The following is a 21,514-nucleotide window of genomic DNA, read 5'->3' on the forward strand; positions in this document are numbered from 1 at the left end:
GCTTCTACTTGCAGCTAGCTAGCTCAATTACCCCCACTACAAGGTTCTTACTATGAGCTATGACGCGCGCATGCATTTTGTTTCAAGAGATAACGAATGACCTAAATGCCTCTAACATTTTACGAGTATAAATCCAGTATATACCACTGTGCTTATAACATAGCTAATACAATACGAACTGTAGGTCTAACACAAACTGACGACTATTGCAATGCACTACAATAAATAAATAAATAGTAGCAGTGTTCGCTGAAAATCAACGGTAAATTTGCAAAATAATACATAAGATGACATTCAGCGTTATAATTATTTTATGAACTGAAAACATAAGCGGATTCGCTCATTATATCTCAAAAGTATAATACCACTTCTTTTAAAAATTAAGTTAAATTATGAGTAGGGTTTCGTATTCTATTTTATGTTGTGCAATGCACACATCTGGATAGAAGAGAAACATTTTTAATATAATATGGGCTAATTGGGATTTCCCGGTCTCTGATCTGGTCAAAAACCCTGACAGAACTAATATTTAACCTTTGCGGTAAATTTCCAGAGGACCTAATTTAGGCCTGGGCACTAATAACTCAATCGAGTCCCTATAGATTTCCCCTTAACTCCACACTCTTCCTGATTTTGTTTGTTTCCGTGGCTGTCACAGAAATAAAGGACAGCAGCTGGTCTACTTGTGGCAACAGAGGGTAATACGGCGACAGCTCATTCTCGTCTGTACTCCTTGGTGAACATAAATCATACAATGTTGTGGACAGAATCTGAAAATTTCCAGTCTCCTACTTGAGTCTGTAGAATGGAGTACTGAAAATTTAATATTGTTATAACTTCCATAATTTCTTGTTGGACTGACTACCATTTGATGTAAAAGCAACTATATTCTAGCATCTGATTGTTGTATTTGAATAATCACTTGCATTAAAATTTGTGCCAAAATATCTCCAGGAGTGGCGTTCCTGCTTACATAGATAGCTACAAATTGCACTCAATTACACAATAAAGGAAAATATATAAATACAAGGGCGTGTAAAATCCCCCAGGTTTGCAAAATCATCAACTTTAAGATAATTTGAATCAAAATAAATTTCTTTTTTCAGCTTCACAACACCAAAAATTGAAATGCCACAACGTTTATTTTCATTCTTATCTTTAAAAAATCAGAAATAGTATTTACAGCATGGATATTAACATCATAGGGACATTTAAGAACTCTGATTAATTTTCTGAAACGTGATTCTGATGGAAGGGGAAGACGATCGTGATTCAGACAATGTATAGATATTTTGCCTGATTTAATTAATTCTTAAAAGAAAGCTATATAAAAGAAATTCTTCCTTATGTTTGATGCATTTCTGTTTACCTGTCTGTGATTCTTCACGAATGTATCAATGACAATTTCCTGTTTTTTTACCGAGATACCTTGTTTCATAATATTAATTGATACTGGTTTATTTTCATTTATTTTCAATTACTGTAACCTTTGTATTTATTTCTTTTAACTTTCACTTTAATATGTTTACTTTATTAATGATGTTCTTATTGTCATCCTCAGGACAGAAATACTAATAATAGCATTTTGGGAGTATTCTCCTGTATTGTCCTCATTGTTTCCGTTTATTAATTTGATATATATTTTTAGCCCCCTCTTTTGTATTTTGAGGTTGATGGGAGTGTACTGGTCGTGACAGGTATTTCGGAAGATTTAGAAACAAATGTATTGGGCCAGGCTTTAACTTCCACCTCTGCCTTGGGATCTCTCTACTTTCACCCTACACAACAAATTTGTCTATTTTTACCGAAAGTTCTTCCGAAAAATGTGAATCACACACGTAGCTATTAATAGGAAAGACTCTTATCCTTTCTTAGTAGCCTACAGCTCTCTCTCACTTAGAAAACAACAATTATTTGTCTTTTGGTGGTATAAAAATATTTACCTTTAGATTTGTCGTATCCTGATCTATATTGCTTGTTTCTAAAAACTAAATGGTTTACTTCTTATTAAGATGTAAAAAACAAACTTGTTTCACATTCTTCGAATTGAAATTTGTCACACTATATCACAAGCACAACGATACATACAACACAACAAATGTGTTCTCGCACAGAAACAGCTATAACCGCTACAAAATACCTACACTAAAGATGGTGCTGCCATCTGCTGGAGGGCGCGAGTAGCTCCTGTATAAATCTTACTGGTAGATCACACATCCTTCTATTCGCTATAGTAGTGGACAAGGTCGCGGTTGGAGTTTTTCTCGGGGTTCTCCCGTTTTCCCCATATTAGCCATTTACATCATTCCGTCACCATTTCTCCATTTCGTCATAATTCCATAGCAATCCACGATCGCCAGCTGGCGACGCACGGAGGGAGCTGGCTTAGAGCGTATTCCGAATCTCACCGGTGAGCAATCCGATGGCAACACGGTGTTCCGAATTCCACCGATGACGTCATTGATGCTCCACCGGTGTCGCACCGGTGCCATCACCTTGCAGGGGTGGTGGCAGTCTCCATCAGCCGCCATCAGTGAATCTGACTGGTTCTTGTATAGGGCGGGAATTAGCAGACTAATGACATCGTGCACTGTTGTGTCATGGCGGTGTGTTCTGCTTTAGTTCTGCTGTATTGTTTATAATGAGCACAACGTAAAAACAATATGTTAATGGCTTATGAGCGAACATGTCAACGGGCCAGTTATTATTACCGGTTCAAGAAATAAGTTGTTTATGATCTCTTTTCTTTGAACGAGATGGCAGTACGGAAATTTTGCAAAATTTTGCTAGCGTAGCACAGATAACCACTTACACAGTCGCCATGACAGCCATCGATCCTTCCAGCAGTTCTGTTCCTATTCCGCTGCAGCGTGACGTCATTGTTGTCCACCGGTCAGGTGAGATTCGGAATACGCTGTTAGGGACGAGGGGGGTTGTCTGCGCGACACCTGAGTACGCAGCAAATTGTAGTCAGCCTATGTGGGTTTGGGAATGCGCCTAGCTTGAGGATTAGCGCCATAGACCGTAACAGGTCGCAGTGCAGGGCCATAGTGCTCCCCTCCCGTAAATTCAATTAATTCAATTCAGTCTACTCTGTGGGTCCGCGGACCTTCAATGGTATCCACTGTTCTAGATCAATGCTATTCTTTCTCATATAGCTGCCCAGATATTTGAACTGTTGAAATAATAAAAAAAAATTGAATCATCATCAATAATGAGATTTGAAAGATTGTGTACCTATAGTCAGGTTTTAGAAAAATTTTGAAGTCCTGAACACGGATAGCATTCTGTAAATTTACACAGCATGTTATATGTACTCTAAATCATAGCTATCTTGGAAAAAGAGTGTTTTAATATTTGTTTTTATCAATTTCTGTTGTCAGATCAGAACTGAAACTGGGGCCAAAACTTTCTGACAAATTGATGCAGTTTTACTTCATCCTAACTTCTCTCCTTTTGCAATCAGCCATGAGAAAATTTATTCTTATGTGTAACTATTTGATCCATACTTTGGAAAAAATGGTTATGTTTATCGCAGTGATACAATAAAGTGAATTGTGATGCTATTATTTGATCAGGAATCGCTGAAGTAGAGGATTTAAAAATTTGTGAAGCTGGTGATCACAGAAAGTTTGTTTGACTTTAAGTTTCTCTCTTTTTAAGTGTTGTTTTGACTTTGTTAGAACAATCCACGTCACGTTAACAAAAAGTACAAAATACATGACAACCACTCACACGAGTTTCACCTATTCAAACCATATTTGTTTAACTCTGAATATTCTTTTATTGCACAAAAAACTGCGATACATTTGCATAGGTCTAGTTTTGTCTCGCAAGACTATTCTTTTTCTTTTGCTGGTAAAATATTTACTAAAAATAAGTAAAGGAAAATGGAAAAGACACTTTAATCAACTCTTACATATTATTATGTTTTGTATGTTTCAGTCAACAAATTGTTATGATAACACAAGGTGAACCAGAAAAACGGGCGATTTTAAACCTCCGCTTTTTCCGGTTAAGCTCGGTTTGATTCGGCTACGAACATTCTCGTTGTATTAGGAGTGTAGGCTATAACTTTTAGTTAGAATGGCGAATTGGAGTTGTGCACATCTATGTGTCACCAATGCTCATTAAAAAAATAAAACTATAATTTCGTGACTGCACAGCGCTTGTATCGGCAGCAATACCATATCCGTCGTAATGATCCAGACCGCGCATGCCATCAAAACGTTGGTCAAAGTTTGGAAGAAACGGGTTCTGCTCTGAAGAAGAAGCGCACAGGAATAATGACAAGTGTGCGCACATACGAGAACATCGCTGCTTTAAGAACTGCATTCGAGGGAAGCCCTAAATATTCTGCTCCACGTCACTCTGTTTCGCTTGGGACATCGTGTTCTTATGTCTGCGGAATGCTGCATAAAGGCTTAAAATTCCGTCTTTACAGAAATACAAGTGGTTCAAGCATTACAGAAAGGTAGATGTGCATGCATGCACAGATATCACCGAATCATTAGGACGGATATTATAATGCTGCCAAACAAGTGCTGTGCAGAAACTAAAGCTTAACTTCTTTTAATGAGCATTGATGACATACGCACGTTGCACAAACACATTTTCTTCCTGGGAACGCCTTGAGAGTTACAGAAAAATATTATTTGACTTTTTTGTTCAGTTATTTAAGCTCCGCCACCAGTCTTTCTTACACTCTATATATTACTATAAATAACAACATGGAATTGGAAATAGAAATAGGAAGGAAATACACCTCTGTTATAAAATGCACTAAACAAGTGTTATGGAAAAAATAATAATTCAGAAAAGGAATAAAATATAAATGTGAAACGTTGTTACCATACTGATGATTTCGTAAGATCCGAATGGATTCCTTTAAGACATTAATGGTTATTTTTCTCATAACCGTGATATTGAGTCCAACATTTATGTAATTCATGTAGACTTTTCATTATCTCTTATTTATGAAAGCCTCCTGTTTATATGAACAAGTATGTCTTCAATGAAACTCACCATTATCGACAATTTTTTTATCCTTAGAATATTAAAGCTCCAATAGTCCAAGCCATTTCTTTTCTAGTTTCTTCTTCAATTCCCGTATAATGAACAATCTGATTTGCATGTCTATTTTCATTGATAATTTTATATATATTAATATAATTGCTGCTTAATTCACAATGTGACTTGAATCAGTAATTTATCTGTTTCAGTTGGGAAGCCATTGCCAATGGAGAAAACTCTTAATCCTACACAAGAACAAATTGACGACTTGCACCAGAAATTCACCACGGAACTTACAGCTCTCTTCGAAGAAAAGAAAAAATTGTATATAGCAAATCACGAAAATGTCCACCTCGTTATCAAATAAAATTTTTATTATGTTATTCATCTTCAAACCTCACCTTTTTAAAAATAAACATAGGCATTTAAAATGTTGCAAATGTAACATCAATGCGCTAAGTAAATATAGAACGATAATTCCTTTAAATGTCTATTATGTTATAAATATATCGGAGCTACATGCCATCTGAGATCAATAACATCAGTTTGATCCAGAGTGGAGATGCTGTAGGTATTTTTCAAGTAACTTGCAAAATTGTCAGAAGATTTAATATATATCTTATTGTTTATATTCCTATAGAATACAATATACAGGGTGTAACAGGACCTCACTGAAAAACTTATAGGGTTGATGGGCCATGCAGAGAGCATAATTTTTTTTTTTTTGTTAAGGAACATATATTCTCAAACACTTCGTTTATAATTATACGCAGGTGAAGTGCTCGCCCTGAGGTTCGGAATTGAATACAAACAATTGTACAGAAATAACATTTTATTGACAGGCATGTTCTCACAATATGTATTCAAGCAGTCGGCCCTGTGCCTCATTACATGCTTCATACCGCCGCAGCAACGTTCGCCCAACTCTGTCGAGCTTGGCAAGATTATGTTTGACGTTGTAAAACGCAGCATTTATTCGGTCAATCAGCTGAGCTCTAGTGGCAAGAGTTACGTAGACCATATTCTTGACACACCGCCAAAGGAAAAAAATCAAGTGGCGTTAAATCGGGCGCTGGTCACGCAACAGGTCCTGCTCGTCCAATCCAATGTTCCTCATAGTCGATGGTTAGTTGTGCTCTTGCGTCGACACTGAAGTGTGCTGGAGCTCCATCATGTCGGAACCAGAGATTGCGGGGCACAGCATAAAATAGGCCTCATCTGAGAATAACACCTGTGTGGGGAAGGCATCGTCATTAACATCCTGATACAGAAACCATTGTACAAATTGCATGCGACGTACAAAATCTAGTGGTCCTACTACCTGCACCCTCTGAAGGTGGTGCACGTGTAGGTTATACTCCCTCAATACCCTTCAAATGGATTGGTGACGCAACAGCACGAACCACAGCACGCGTGCTGGTTGAAGGTTCTTTACTAAATCGCTCGACCACAGCGTCCTCAACATCCGGTGTCCTAACATCACACCTCCCGCCGGGACGAAGATTCCCCCTTTCTCCAAGGCGGTGGTAATAGTATGGTGTGGATGTCTCCTGCCAGAATACCGCTGCTCGTAAATGCGATGAGCCTCTCTTCCATTTTCCCTCGTCTGACCGTAACAAATAATCATATCTCTGACTTCAGACAACTCGTACTCAACGTTCCGGTGAATTTCAATGTTGTGAAGGCCATAACTCGGAAATAAAGCATTTCCGGACACATGTTGTAATGAACTATTTTGATTGTCTACATGTGGGAAATACATACCTGAAATTATGCCCCGTATTTTTTAAACACTCTGTATTTAAATAGTCTTGTAATTTCACATAAAATTACAGTATTGACTGAAAGATGGCTGCATCATGGCGTGTATAGGAGAGAATTGTTTAATTCTAATTAGAATGTCTATCGTTGTGATAGACAGAGCAGAAGAGGTGGTGAAGTCCTCATTGCGATTTCGTCGGACATAGCCTCAAAAAGTGTCAATTTACCATTTGGTGATATTGAAGCATTATATATTCAAACAATTATTCATGGTCAGGTATATTATTATTATTATTATTATTATTATTATTATTATTATTATTATTATTATTGGAGTCTATTTTCCGCTTAGCTCAAAATTAGAAAATTATTTGTCATTTTATAAGGCTTTTGAAAATAATCCAAATCTTCAAAATAAGCCTTTATTAATCGCACAAGACTTCAATTTGCCTCTAATTACAGGCACAAATTATAGTCTTTTATGTGCTAGACCTTGTTACAGAGCTTTGTCACAGAAATTACCATGACTGTATATTCAAAATACACATATTAATCTTCGTAATTTGAATCGGAGTCTTAACATCTTCACTTACGGAAGAAAATCTATCCTACTTTTGCAATCTTCATATTTAGTAAACACAAATACAAAGGAGACATAACTTGTTAATTAGCCTAAGATTGTATTGATTTTATTATAACTTATACAAAAAAAGTTTATTTCATCGTGAACATCATTTTAAAAGACTAATAATAACAATAATAATAATAATAATAATAATAATAATAATAATAAATTTGTTCTAACGGCCTGGCTTGGGATCTCGCAGAATGAGGATAATTATGGAGTAATGGTGAAATGATAATGGCTTAGTAATGGTGAGGAGAAACGGGAGAACACCGAGAAAATCCCTCACCACAAATATCTTCATGGCACAGACGGGGATCGAACCTGGGTCACCAAGGTGGAAGGCAAAGAAGTTAACTACTCGGCCACGGACGAATGAGTGTCATTTTAGAACATCATAAACGATATGAATATAATTTCAGAACATCAAAAACGATGTGGATTTCGGTGAGGCAACTGTTCGTTACATAATCTCTATGCATTTATAGACACGATTCACTGAACCGTAACAGCTTGTATGCAGTCGCTACTCAAAAACCTCCTTGACCGGTATGCAATTAGGCAGTCGTATGACACCAGACCAAGTTTTTCACCGCGTGCAATTCGAAAGTAACCTTCGGAGGACTGGTTCTATAAGACTGGGCGTCCAATGAAGTGATGTGTCAAGTGGTGTGGAGCATTAACTGGCCAGTGCCTTGAATCTTAACATACAGCTTCAGAGTAAATCAGTACAAAAAAAAGGTCATCGTCCACAGAACTGAAACAAAGTTCCTAAATCTATACTGAATCGAAATTACAAACCAACTGTTCGTCCCAACAACAGCCCTTCCTTTGCGCACAGATGCATATTCGCGTCAACTTCTTGAGTGAGATTGCATATGATTCTGAAGGACTCAATAGAAATCGAAGGAGAAATATTGGAAGTAACTAGTCTCCAAAAGCAGCAATAGGGTTTAATGGGGAAAAATTCGTTCCGGTACCGGGAATCGAATCCAGGACCCTCTCAACTTGGCGCGCTGAATGCTCTTAACCAACTGAGCTATGCCGGGATCCGATCCACAGCACCGGGCGAAAGCTGAGTGGTCTTGGGTTCGATCCCCAGTGCCGGAACGAATTTTCTCCATTAATAATATTTATGTGATGACTACACAAAGTCATGGAATAACTTACACAATATTCAATAGAGGACGGCGAGGTCTTCAAATAAGAACACAGTATACTATTTTTAAAGTTCTGTGCACTAAATTAACATAAACAGCAGGCCGTGAGCAGCATTTTACTCTTCCATGAACATTCATAGTATAACTAGACACGCCCTCAATGGAGTAGCCAATTACAGGAAGGATACATTCCTTTCTCCAAACGCAAGTTAATAGGGCCAGATCTTAGCAACTGTATCGTCGTGGAGCGCGCCATGACCAAAGCTCGGAACTTGGGGACTTGTGTCTTTGAACGTGGCTAAGCGACCGGACTTCAATGTCAACAAACTCCCGCTTCCAGCACAGAGGTACTGTAAGGTCTGCTATAAAAGTGGTTCCTGGCTGGAACAACATAATGATAATATTATGGTAGGTTGAAACAAGTAATTTTATAGCATATATGTAAATAAACATGCAAAATATATCAAATTTACAGTTCTGCTCTGTATATTTTATTACAGTGTATGACTACATACATTCGAATATTTTTCGAACTCATACCTTCTTCGTCTGTTAGTTAAACATGATTTGAAACGAAAGAAACTTATTTCCACGTCACATGAATGACGGGAGCAAAATTAATTTTTTCATTTTATTTATTTTAACTAGCTACCTACTGAATACAAATTACATTTATAAAACAAAAATGTTTCTAGCCACTACCGTAAGAGCCAGGCTCGTGTACGGTGTGGTCTTAGTCAATAATATAACATAACATTTACAAGGACACTTTACTAAATACAGTAAGTAACTTAATTCAAACCAATAAATACAACACAAGAGCAAGAATAAAGAAGAAAGAGAAAAAGAGAGAAAAATACACATTTAATATAAATTGACAATTCGACAGAAGCCAGTGATATTCAATAAAAACAAGAATATAGTAGACAGAAATAAAAGGCAAAAAAAAAAATACATTTGTTAATATTGTATTATATCGTGGATAATTTTACAAATTTATTTTTTAAAAGCTTCAATTTTAAAAAAATTCAAATTTGGAAAATGGTTTGTAATTGTATTGTAAAGTCTTAGGCCGAAATAAAGTATTGAATGTTTTCACTGTCACTGTTTCCTGTTCGATTTTCAGTAGTTGCTAGCTGATCTCGTATCTGAGAAACATAAGTATCCTAAATTTGTCTCGAAAATAGTTTTCAATTTCTATGTCACTACTAGGAAAGGTTCCACTACGACTTGATCCATGGCTATGGACAAATTTTCCACCGATTTAAGGGACTGCAATGTATTTCAATGAATGCCCGTTTCCAATCTCTAGTTTGTGTTTGACACAAGTTACAAAATATAAACTCTCCATTCGAAGAAAATAATGTATCGCCTCAGAATTCCTCCACGAAATTCTGTACCTAAATTTTAAGAAATATATTTTCAAACGTATACAATACCCATTCGAATAATACGTATTTTCTTATTTTCAAACAGACCGTTTACCTCTAATTAATTATCTGAATGTCATTGGCTTCGACACGACAGTTTCCTCGTCCGTCTTCCTGTCATTCGATGTGACCACTTTCTTAGTACACACGACTGTCCCTGAGTACTTGCAGGGTGAGCTTTGTGTACGTTGTACCTGTAACCTTACTCATGCACACGACACACAAGTCCCCAAGTTCCGAGCTTTGGCCATGACAGTCTTCCTTCTCAGTGCCCGTGATAGATAGGCCTACTGCTAGCGTGTAGTATGTGTACAAATGAAAAGTGAGAGTGTAAAACCATACTGCTTTTTTATCGTTGCAGTTAGCTGTAAGAAAAAATAGTTTTCCATGCCCTATGTGTATCTATGAGGATTAAGTTTTGACGTGTATAGCTTCAAGACTATAAAAAAATCTATCATTTTCTGAACTAAGATTCTGTTTACTTATTCCTCTGCTCCCACCAACTCAAAATTGTCTCACGTAATATCAAGTGACAAATGATCTTGCGCTAGTACTCCTTGACTTGGCCTTCATTACAGAAATACGTCCGACAAGTTTTTGTTTTTCAGCAGCATAGTTGAACAGTCACTCCCTGAAAAATAAACTATTATATCAACATTATTCTTTGTTTATCTTTTAGTAGCGTGTACTTTGATTGGATGAAAGTGAGGGAAGGGAGATTGCGTTGAAGGAGGGCGTTGATTCTAGAAACAAGCATTTAAGCATTTAATATCTTCAACGACTTTACAGTACAGGATCTCGCTTCTTACTGGAAGTTGAACAGAAGGTGAGTACAGTTACACGCTATTTCACACAATGAAGCGCCATAATTTATACTACCTATGTGGTAGTCTAACAAATATCACAGAACTCTATGAGAAGCATGAAATCACCTCACAAAAAACATGTTAGTAATTGAATAATAGATATACATATGCAGAAAAAAACACTCAGTTGGATTTCTTACGTGTGTGATTGCATTAGTGCGTAGCGTTCTGTCACTAGAGAAATTTACCTTTTTGAAGCGTGCTGCACTATTTCTAATAAATTCGCCTCTTCTCAATTTCGCATCAATGCTATGTCAATTTTGGCAAGTCAAGTTTGTAATTCACCTTTAAAACCTTGGTAGAAAAGGACTTACTTGCCTGTTCATATGGTAGGTGGAAGTTGTTTGACATAACAATGCTTTCTGGGGAAAGAACTGGTATTACTTGCATTGTCATGCATTTTAATAGATTTAATTATGATAATCTCCCGTATTAAATGTTGTATCATACATCAGAAGCGCCAGGAATAAATCATTCATCACCACTAGCATGTACAACTACTATGTTTTGGTCGGAACTATCATTAGTGTAAACACAAGACATGTTTACATCCTGCCAACATTTATGAGCATTGTAGTGCATATTATGAAAGTTGGTTTCGTCAAGAAGTGATTGGTTTTTTGCCTGCTTTCTTATTTTTTCATCAACTTTAACCCTAGCAATCCAACGGGGCGGGGGAGGGTCTCTAAGGTCCACAGGTTTAGTTTTTCATTATTAACTCACTAAGTTTTTCGAATCAAATTAAAAAAAAAAATTAGTGCCAGTTGGACCATAAACTGTCAAACTGTGAGATATTTTAAAATTATTTTCATAAAAAAATAATTTAAAAAACTGCAAACCTGTTATGGGCCTTGGAGCCCCTTCCCCCCCCCCCCCGTTGGTAATAGAAAGGGTCGGAAAATTCAAGTTTTATTTATATTTTATTTTCAATTATTGTTTGAACGTTTGAAATAGATATTTCTCTTCAACAATGGTATTAACAGCTGTCGGGTTTTTGTTACAATTTCCTTCTTATTATGGGAACTTGTCTTTCTCATTTTTTCTGTTCATAGACATAGTCAGATAGTTATGTCGGCATGTGCAATTTGTGAAACCTTCATGGAAGAGATAATCAATGATGTCTTAGACCAGCGATCATTAGCACAGTGCAACCTCGGGCTAGCGTCTCTTACCCGCGGATATTCCGATGCACTTCTTACCTATTACCCATTTCAGCAAGTGCTGACGACTACTGTCTTAGACGAATCAGATACATAAACAAGTGAAGTTGAGGACAACATCGAAGAAGTTGGATTATCTGATTCTGAAGTTGAAAATGAGGATAAACACAATATGTCAGATAGTGGAGAAATCTATACATCAAAATATAGACGTGTATATGTTACACAACCTCCAGCACGATCCTCACGCCAACTGTGCAGAATATTTCAGTAATTTCAAGGCATAAATTGTTCCGGGGCTGGATATCGAACCAGGATCTTTGGCTAAGCACACCAATGCTCTACCGACTGGCTACCCAAGAACTCTATTGAAATTGTTCAACTCAGCTTCACATAGAGCTATACCTGAAAGTTAGATTTGCATTGTGCAGAATATTGTACGTGAAAAAAATGCGATTTCGTAGACAGGGGAAAGTAAATTCTATGACGGAAACAGTAGACCTACAGTTGTTCCTTACACCACATATCATGAATCTGATAAAAGTCTACTTCAATGAGGCACAGCACATAGTTGTTTTGCTACATTGGTTTCTTGTTGGTAATGACACAAATCACGGCACGGCTATAGCCTACCAATCCAAGATCTGAGGTCTTTCCTGCAAGGTCGGGGATGTTTGTTTGTTAATAGCGATTGCTTGAATGTTGAATTTTGGTAGATGGAATTATATTTATAATGTTTCGAGCCGCCTCCGCTGCCTTTCCTCCTCTATTAAAGTCAAACTGAAGAATATGTCGGAGGAATTCTTTTTATTTTCACTTGACACTCCATCTTCTAATCCACAAATAGTACAAACTTTCTTCAATCCGCAAAATTCAAGACGTATTAATTTATAAACACAACATTTCAAATAACAAATGACAAACGATAAACAATGAAGTATTGTGATGTCGAACAAAAATGCTACAAACTTATGCATCAACCTACATATATTTTTGTAAGAAAAAAAAAAAGAAGAAATTTTACAGTTTATAAAGAAACATTAAAAAAATCGTTCATTCTATAGAGATTAAAAAATGTGAAGATAATCGTATAATCGTCAGCTTCTTTGTGAACTAAATGACATAATTGCAAAAAGAGTAACCTATCTCTGATTTCTACGGAAAAATAAAATACATGGGTCAACTTGTCGCACTCAGAGTGTACGGGTGGGGAAAAATGATCAAACTTAATTGAAATTACTTCCGGAGTCCCACAGGGGAGTGTCTTGGGACCTCTTCTATTCCTGGCTTTTGTAAATGATCTGCCAGTTAACATCTTGTCCAGGGTTCGCTTATTCGCGGATGATTGTATCGTATATAGGGAAATAAAAAGTTATGACAATACTACTCTTCTTCAGAATGACCTCAATAGAATAAATGATTGGGCAATAGCCAACAAAATGAAAATAAATTCTCTAAAGAGCAAAGCCATGAGCTATACAAGAAAAAGAAATAAAATAATCGCATCGTATACGTTAGGGGGTGAAATCATTCCGGAAGTTAACAAATGTAAATACCTAGGCATAACATTTAGCAGCGATCTCGGTTGAGGGAAACAATTTACTTACACAGCGGGAAAAGCATGGAGAGCGTTACACTTTGTGATGAGGATACTAAGAAAAGGCTCTGAAAAATCCAAAGAGATTGCATATAAATCACTAGTTCGTCCAGTAATGGAATATGTGCTGCATGTTGGGATCCTTACAGATTAGAACATGTTAAGACACTGGAAAAGATTAGAAAACGGACTCTCAAGTGTTGTCGTAATAATTCACCATTAAAATGGGACACACTCACGGACAGGAGAACGCGAATTCGATTGTGCGCAATGTTCAGACGTGAGCCTGACTGGAGAGAAGTAAAAAATAGGTTGCAGCCGCCAAATTACTCTTCAAGGAACGATCACTCATATAAATTGAGGGAAAGAAGACAGACGACGGACACTAGAAAGTTTTCTTTTCTCAATCGTACTATCAGGGACTGGAATGCTTTACCTGAAGACTTACTAAAGGCTTTATCAATAACCAAAAATGTATTTAAAAATAGGCTTAAGGACTTTACTAATAGACGGTAGTATATTATACATACTATTTAAAGGGTGTAATCAATATTTTGTTATTGAAGTGTTGTATCAGTGAAGAAGTGTGTTGTGTAAATGAAGTGTGAAGTGTGTTGTCAGTGAAGTGTGTTGTGTAAGTGAAGTGTGTTTCTGTCAGTGAAGCTTTATAGTTTATAGTGGCAGTGCAAAGTATTTGAACAGTGAAATGTTTTTGAAATGTTAGTGAAATCAGGATAGAATCAGTGAAATGTGTCGTAGTTCCAGTGCAGTGAGTGAGTTGTCAGCGATATGAGTGTGGTGCTGAAAGGTACTTGTGCAGGTGTGAACATATCATACTCGTGGATTTTAGTTCGAACTTAGGGTTAAGATACAAATTACATTTACTTTAAATGTTATTTTAAGTGATCGTTAGGATGCTCCCTATTATTATTATTATTATTATTATTATTATTAATTGTATTTTTTATTAATTTTGTTCATTATTGTCATTATTGAGTGTAATTAGTTACCACTGCCACCGTGTACATACCCATTTGCAGTGTGAATACATACATACATACATACATACAATAATTAGTGACAACAATGTTTGTATATGGCGCTATCAGAGCTGATAACATTGAGAAAGAAGAGCATTTGATGTGTGTTATCTGTGAGTATGAAGACAATAATCTCATTTATAAGATATTTGTAGTGAGTTTAATTTGTAGACTTATCTGTAGTGCTCTAAAATGTTTAGCAAATACGAACAAAGATGCTTCATTGAAATTCAGATTGCAAGAGGCAAGAATGCTCGGCAATGCTGTACTGCATTACTGAAAGCTTGTGGTAGAGAGACTTCATCATATCGTATCGTGGCTAGGTGGGCACATGCATTTCGCAACGGGAAGGAAGATGTTCATTAAAAAAAAAAAAACATGGAGCTGGCAGACCGTAATCGGCAAGTGATGATGTGCATGTGAACGCTGTAAGAACACTACTGGAAGAACACCGTTGTTGGACTTATATTGAACTAGCAAGGGAAGTTGGAATTGTTTCTGATACGATTCTTCACATACTTAAGAAGAAATTAAAGATAAGGGAAATCTGCGCTCGGTCGGTTCCACACAATCTTAAAGAGGAAAACATGTGACAGAATGGAAACAGCGAGATTGCACATAGAACGCTATGGGACGTGAAGAGGAGCGTTTCCTTCGACGTATCATAACTTTAGATGAAACCTAGGTTCGATGCTACCAACCAAAATTGAAGCGACAATCAAATGAGTGGAGGCACAATGATTCCCCACGGCCAAAAAAGTATCGGAAAGAACAGGATCCACTTAAAGTCATGTTCATTGTTGCTTATGATTTTGACGGTGTCCTTGTCACTCATTCAGTTCCTGCAGGAAATCATGTGAATGGTGCAATTACAGTTACTTTCTGGAACACCATTTAAGACCAGCTGTGCGCCGTAAACGTCCAAATCTCCTGAATTCTCATCCTATTGTACTACATTATGGTGTTCGCTGTCACATAGCTGCCCCTGTGGTTAATTTACTTCGCAGATGGAACTGGGAAATTCTAGAGCATTTCCATACTCCCCAGATATAAGCCCATGTGATTTTGACCTTTTCGCGAAAATGAAATTACCACTTAGAGGAGTTCACTTTAGAACCAGACAGGCAATTACAGCAGCAGTAGAGCAGTCTGTTAAAAGATCAGTACAACAAGACGCTGCGAATGGCATCCGTCGTCTCTCTGAGGTGTGGAGGCGAGTTCTTCATGTTGGAGGAGATTACATCTGAGCAGTGCAACAATGTGACTGTTCCAAAAATGTGTTCTTTGTTGTTAATTCAAATGTTGCCAGTAACATTGAATGACCCATGTATCAGAGCAGAAAAGGCCAATGGTATCCTAAACCGAGACCTGGATATACATATTGTACAGTAAAAAATGTTGGCAGCATGCTAGCGTAGTCTACCTGTTTTTTTTTTCCAACAGAAGAACAGGTTGTTTAATTATTGTGCATCCTGGAGATGAGATAGGTTCCATTTCCGGTGCCTATATGATTTATATAGAAAAAACAATGCTACCGCCTATTATAATGAAATTTTAAGAAGATATTTGATTCCCAAGTTAACTGACAAGTATATTTTCATCTTATAGTTATTAATTTATTTTCCTCACTTTGTGCTATTATTTCACATTTTATGTTATTTCAGGTCTATAGTCTACTACATATCGTGTTAAATAACGTATTTACAATTTTATTTTCTGTATTTTATGTTTCTATACACTACCGCGATGACCTATAGTCTACTATGTGCGACGTTATTTCATTCTCGGAAACATTATTACCTGTAATAAAGTCGGACTATCCAGTAGTGACTACATGCCTCTTTCTCTTTCTCACAGACTGACAACACACGACTTCAGCGCTGCTGTTTACGTTCCACATACAAAATGGTCACCTTATAGCCTGCAGCTCTACAAAGTTATTTTCCTAACAAACCAGTTTTATTAAGGATAATATTTATATTCACTTTGCTGAAACAATTCTCTTTGCGCAACACTTCTTAAGCAGGTTTAGTTTGTATAGAAAAAATCGTCTGAATTCTTAATAATATATAGCTATGATAGTACGGGCCTTCGCAATTTTCTAAGAATGTCTCCAGATGATCTTCAATATTATTATTGAGCAGACCTGGTTAAATTAAGAAAGACACAAACGGTGGACATGCCATAGTAATAAAAGACCTTACGATTCTCGGTAACTAATATTTCCATACCTCTGTCAAGTATTTAACTATCTTATCAAAGCGAGAAATTTCAGTTATTGTACCAGACGTATGTGAAGCTTTATACAGGAACCACAGAGAATCAGTAAGGATAAGAAAACATGAATTTAATTACTAATAAAACAAAGGTTCACAAGAATACACTGCCCTCCCAAGCCAAAAGGGCGTATCTCAAAGATTTTCTGAAAATCAGTTTTTGAAATAATTGGATAGTTCAGATGCTAATATATCTATTTCCTAAAGGAAATGGCCGTTTCTCAATAAATTGTGCCTTTAAAATGTGATTTAATGAAAGCCGTATCTCAAAATTAATATGAATTCCTAAGCGAATTTGGCGGAAGTTCATTTTTCTAAGCAAAAAGGCCGTTTCTCAGACATACGTTCTTTTCGCTTAGTATTTCCTATTTGCCATTCTAGTCAAATTAGACGTAACTGCATTAGTAACAAATCCTTCGTGTTTTAATCCGTTCTCAGCAATGTAATCACCACTACCCGAATGCTTATTTCCCATAGTTTAAACATAGTTCTTATAATTAATTCATTGTTGATCATGAAAATTAATATACAAGGTGTGTTCCAATTAATTTTTCTAGATTACTATTGAAAACATGTCACAATTTTCATTTGCTTGTTAGTTGTTATGTAGTCAAGACGCAGAATATTGAGTCTACTCAATCTTATTTTAGAAACTCCATTATAATCACCACGTAAGTAAAATAATATATATTTTTATCCCTATTGGACTGATAGTTCATATGGACAAATATTTTAGAGACAACAAAATGTACAATGAAATAATTCGTAGACACATAAATTCATTTAATCCTACTATATCACTTTAGTACATTACCGGAGGGAGTATGCACCTAATCGTCTTTATTTACCAAGTGATATAACTCTGACTGCCATGCACCATGATTTTATTACTCAGAATGTTAATTACAAATGTTCATATGAAAAGTACCGAATGGTAGTCAGTGAAATGGACATCTTTTGCTAAACTGTGAAATCTTCAATGTGCATAATGATAGGCACACAAAGGAAAATTTGGACAGTAATTTTTAAACTTGTAAAATGTGGAAAATATATTGAGAGAGCATCAAAATCTCGGGCCAAATACAGAGAAGATACTGGAAAAATTGAAGAGGTTAACAAAATAATTTATTATGCAGATCTTCAAAAAGTTATCTTGTTGCCAAGACTGGGCACATTTAAGGTAGCTATATTCACAAGTGTTTGACTGGCTACATGAGAGCTTCGTTCCTGTTGGGGGGGGGGGGGAATGTGCAAGCCGTTTGCAGCTGTCCGGCACGAGGCTCTCTTTAAAAGGAGCAAAGAAGAAATAGTAAGCACTTTCTACAATCTTTTCAAGTACAAGAGAGATTGTTAAAAATTACTCTATGGTTGGACAACTGCACGGTCCAGAACAAAAATTGGACATTCTTTTCATTTTTGATTTACATTGTTAATTCAAATGAAGTAAGTACTAATGAAATTTTGATAAGATATTTTGAACCAGGCCATTCGTTCATGCCTTCTGATCTTTTCATCACAAAGTAGAACACTCAGTGAAAAGGCGTGGATATAAAGTATATGATTTTGCAGACTTTGTAGATGCAGTAAAATTAGCATCTTACCAAACTGAGATACTGTCAGTTGAGCTTCAGCATTTTTTTCATTTGGTCTGACTACTCATCACCATATAAATTGGACCTGATTCATTCAAGAACCTGTCTGCATGATATGGTTGAAATATCGGTTTCCAGAGGATCATACAGTATGCAGTACAAAAATGACTTTGATGGTACATCATTCAACATAAATTTCCAGACTGGAAAAATAAACTGAAGGAAGGAACAGTTACCACGTCCTGAGCAGCAACGAAAACCTCTTGGATTCCCTGCTTAAAAAAAGAGTGCCATAATTCGTAATTTGGGTGGAATAATGAAAAACAGACTGACATTTTGGGAGAATCTTCCAGTAAATGATGACTAAAATTGTATTATGTTCAAGTATCAATTACTTGGTATTAACTAACTTTTCATTGTTTTGTTATTTTTTTTTATTTAATTTATTTACCTCAGTAATTTATGTAGAAGTGTTTTGTGAACTGTGTATCTTAGTAAATATAACCAAACATTTATTTTCAACTTCTATGTTGTACCTTTGTATCATTAATATAGAGTGTTAACAGAATGATTGATAAATAAATTGCTGTCTCTTCACTAATTTTCTAGATAATATTTGTTTTAGATTGCAGTATTTCTTACAATACTGCTATGCAGTATGTGTTGTAATTTATTAAAATAATAAAAATAATTAATAAAATAAAACAGAGTTAATTTCACTTACTGGTTTTTTATGTACAATATGAGATACGCCTAATTTGCTAAGCATATCAGTATCTTCAACAATTAATATTAATACTTAGCAAATTAGGCGTATCTCAAATTGTCCACAAAAATGTAAGCTAATTAGCCTAAAAATTGTATTCTATATATTTTGAATATATTTTAATAATGAATGCGCTGAAAATTCCAATAAATTAACTTTAAAAGTAGGCGCGCTTTGATCATTCACTAAATTCTCAATACTGAAAAATATTCAAGTTTTGAGATTCGGCCTTTTGGCTTGGAAGGGCAGTACAGACTAATTACATGTATTTTAAATTGACTCGTATACATCTACAACATTTATGTGGCTAAATTCGAAGGGCATGTTTCGCCAAGATTTCTGCATATGCGCAATGACAAATGTTAATGAACATAATGAAAAGCTTCATTCACAAAAGTTAACGAAATTTTGGTGATCAACACAGCAGAAATATTCATCAACAGTGTCGGCTAGCTATGTGTATAATGCTAATGTTTCTAATCACATGGCGGAGTAAACATGTGCAGAAAGATTTCAATTTTGGATAGAACAGCAGCGCTCCATGTTGAGTCTAGGTGATATTATATAACGTCTTTGGTGCAGACTAATCATTACGAGTTTCGTAATTATGACGAGAGTCAGACGTACGTGCAAAAATGAACATCTAAATATATAAGCTTATATGAAAAATTCAACAACAGCAACTGCAAGTTATGCTACTCAGTTCACAATTTTAATACCAATTTATCTACTTTCTTTAGTAGCTTTTTTTACTACGTTCTATCCACATCTTAGGTTATTTAGCGTCTGAATGAGATGAAGGTGATAATGCCGGTGAAATGAGTCCGTGGTCCAGCACCGAGTTACCCAGCATTTGCTCATCTTGGGTTTAGAAAAAAAAACAGAAAAACCTCAATCAGGTAACTTTCCCCAACCGGGATTCGGACCCGGGTCACGCGCTAACGTTACTTTACAGGTGTGGGCGTTTATCTACTTAAACCAGGCATGGGCATAAGAAAAGAGAGGTATAGATAATCAAGTTCACTTCTTCCACAATATTTCGGACCAAGCCCCAACAATCCCGTGAGTGGACGACAGTAAAATGCCGATAGATTGAATAGCTCCTCGAACTCCATCGTAGTGAATCAGTTTCGTGCGATCTTTAAATGTATCGGTAGTTACACTGCCCCACTGATTTAGTAGAAAGCGTTTGAGTCTAAAGAAAGCAGCAAAACAGTACAGCGTGGTCTCTTGTTGTGACTGGAATTCAAGCCTCCGCATACCGTTAAGGTATTATGTCACAAACACGTTTACGTCTGAGTATTTCTCCAAAAGTAAACAACATTTAACGCCTTGAAAACGGCGCAAATATTAAGGATATTACTGGAGAGTTTAAGGTAATGTCTGTCTATTTATTTATTCATTCATTCATTCATTCATTCATTCATTCATTCATTCATTCATTCATTCATTTATTTATTTATTTATTTATTTATTTATTTGTTTATTTATTTATTTGTTTGTTCATTTATTTGCTTATTTATTTGTTTATTTATTTATTTATTTTTTATTTATTTATTTATTTATTTATTTATTTATATGTTTATTTATTTATTTATTAACTGTGTTTATAAATGTATTATTACTTACAAATGGCTTTTAAGGAACCAGCAGGTTTACTGCCGCTTTCACATAAGCCCGCCAGCGGTCCCTATCCTGTGCAAGATTAATTCAATGTATGTCATCATATCCCACCTCCCTCAAATCCATTTAATATTATCCTCCCCTCTACATCTCGGCCTCCCCAAAGGTCTTTTGCCCTCCGGCCTCCCACAAAATAGCCGCATACTAGCCATACCAACACATAAGACATTATCGTATTCATCATCATACACAATCTCGCTCTCGCGCTTGTGGATTACCTTACCCAGTGACATCAGAGACTGTCGGAATTTAGCAGCGTTCAAAAGCAAACTTATTAAGCATTTTCTTACTGCGTAGAGTAGGTTTAATTTTTACTTAATTAATAAAAAAGTTTTGTCTCTTCTTAACTTTTACCATAAACTGTCTAGCCTTTATTAATGAGTTAATCTTTTAGTACTTTGATTTTTATTGTATTTGCAAATTTAATATTAATTCTAATTATAGTTGTAATTTTATTCTTAGGCTTACTATTGTAGTTGTAATCCCCTGGTAGAGGCCTTATCTCTACCAGGTTAAATAAATAAATTAATTAATTAATAATAAAT

The 21,514-nt window shown here is 35.9% G+C and overlaps 2 protein-coding genes across 3 annotated transcripts in view; both read left to right on the top strand.

Annotated features, from left to right (window-relative positions):
- The window catches only part of LOC138705653 (2-acylglycerol O-acyltransferase 1-like), a 37,768-nt gene extending 32,368 nt beyond the window's left edge, over positions 1-5,400 (top strand). The window contains exon 6 of the mRNA XM_069834241.1: positions 5,223-5,400. Coding sequence (XP_069690342.1) covers positions 5,223-5,380 — 158 coding nt within the window. The 3' untranslated portion in view covers positions 5,381-5,400. The remainder of the gene's footprint in view (positions 1-5,222) is intronic.
- Positions 5,401-10,343: 4,943 nt separating this feature from the next.
- LOC138705955 (2-acylglycerol O-acyltransferase 1-like) overlaps positions 10,344-21,514 on the top strand; it is a 65,506-nt gene continuing 54,335 nt past the window's right edge. Inside the window, exon 1 of one of the 2 annotated variants that reach the window (XM_069834769.1) lies at positions 10,344-10,815. The gene's annotated coding sequence lies outside the window, so the exon portion shown is untranslated. The remainder of the gene's footprint in view (positions 10,816-21,514) is intronic. The other variant, XM_069834768.1, reaches the window with a different exon arrangement.

This window comes from Periplaneta americana, chromosome 9 (assembly GCF_040183065.1).
Source record: "Periplaneta americana isolate PAMFEO1 chromosome 9, P.americana_PAMFEO1_priV1, whole genome shotgun sequence".
NCBI lineage: Eukaryota > Metazoa > Arthropoda > Insecta > Blattodea > Blattidae > Periplaneta > Periplaneta americana.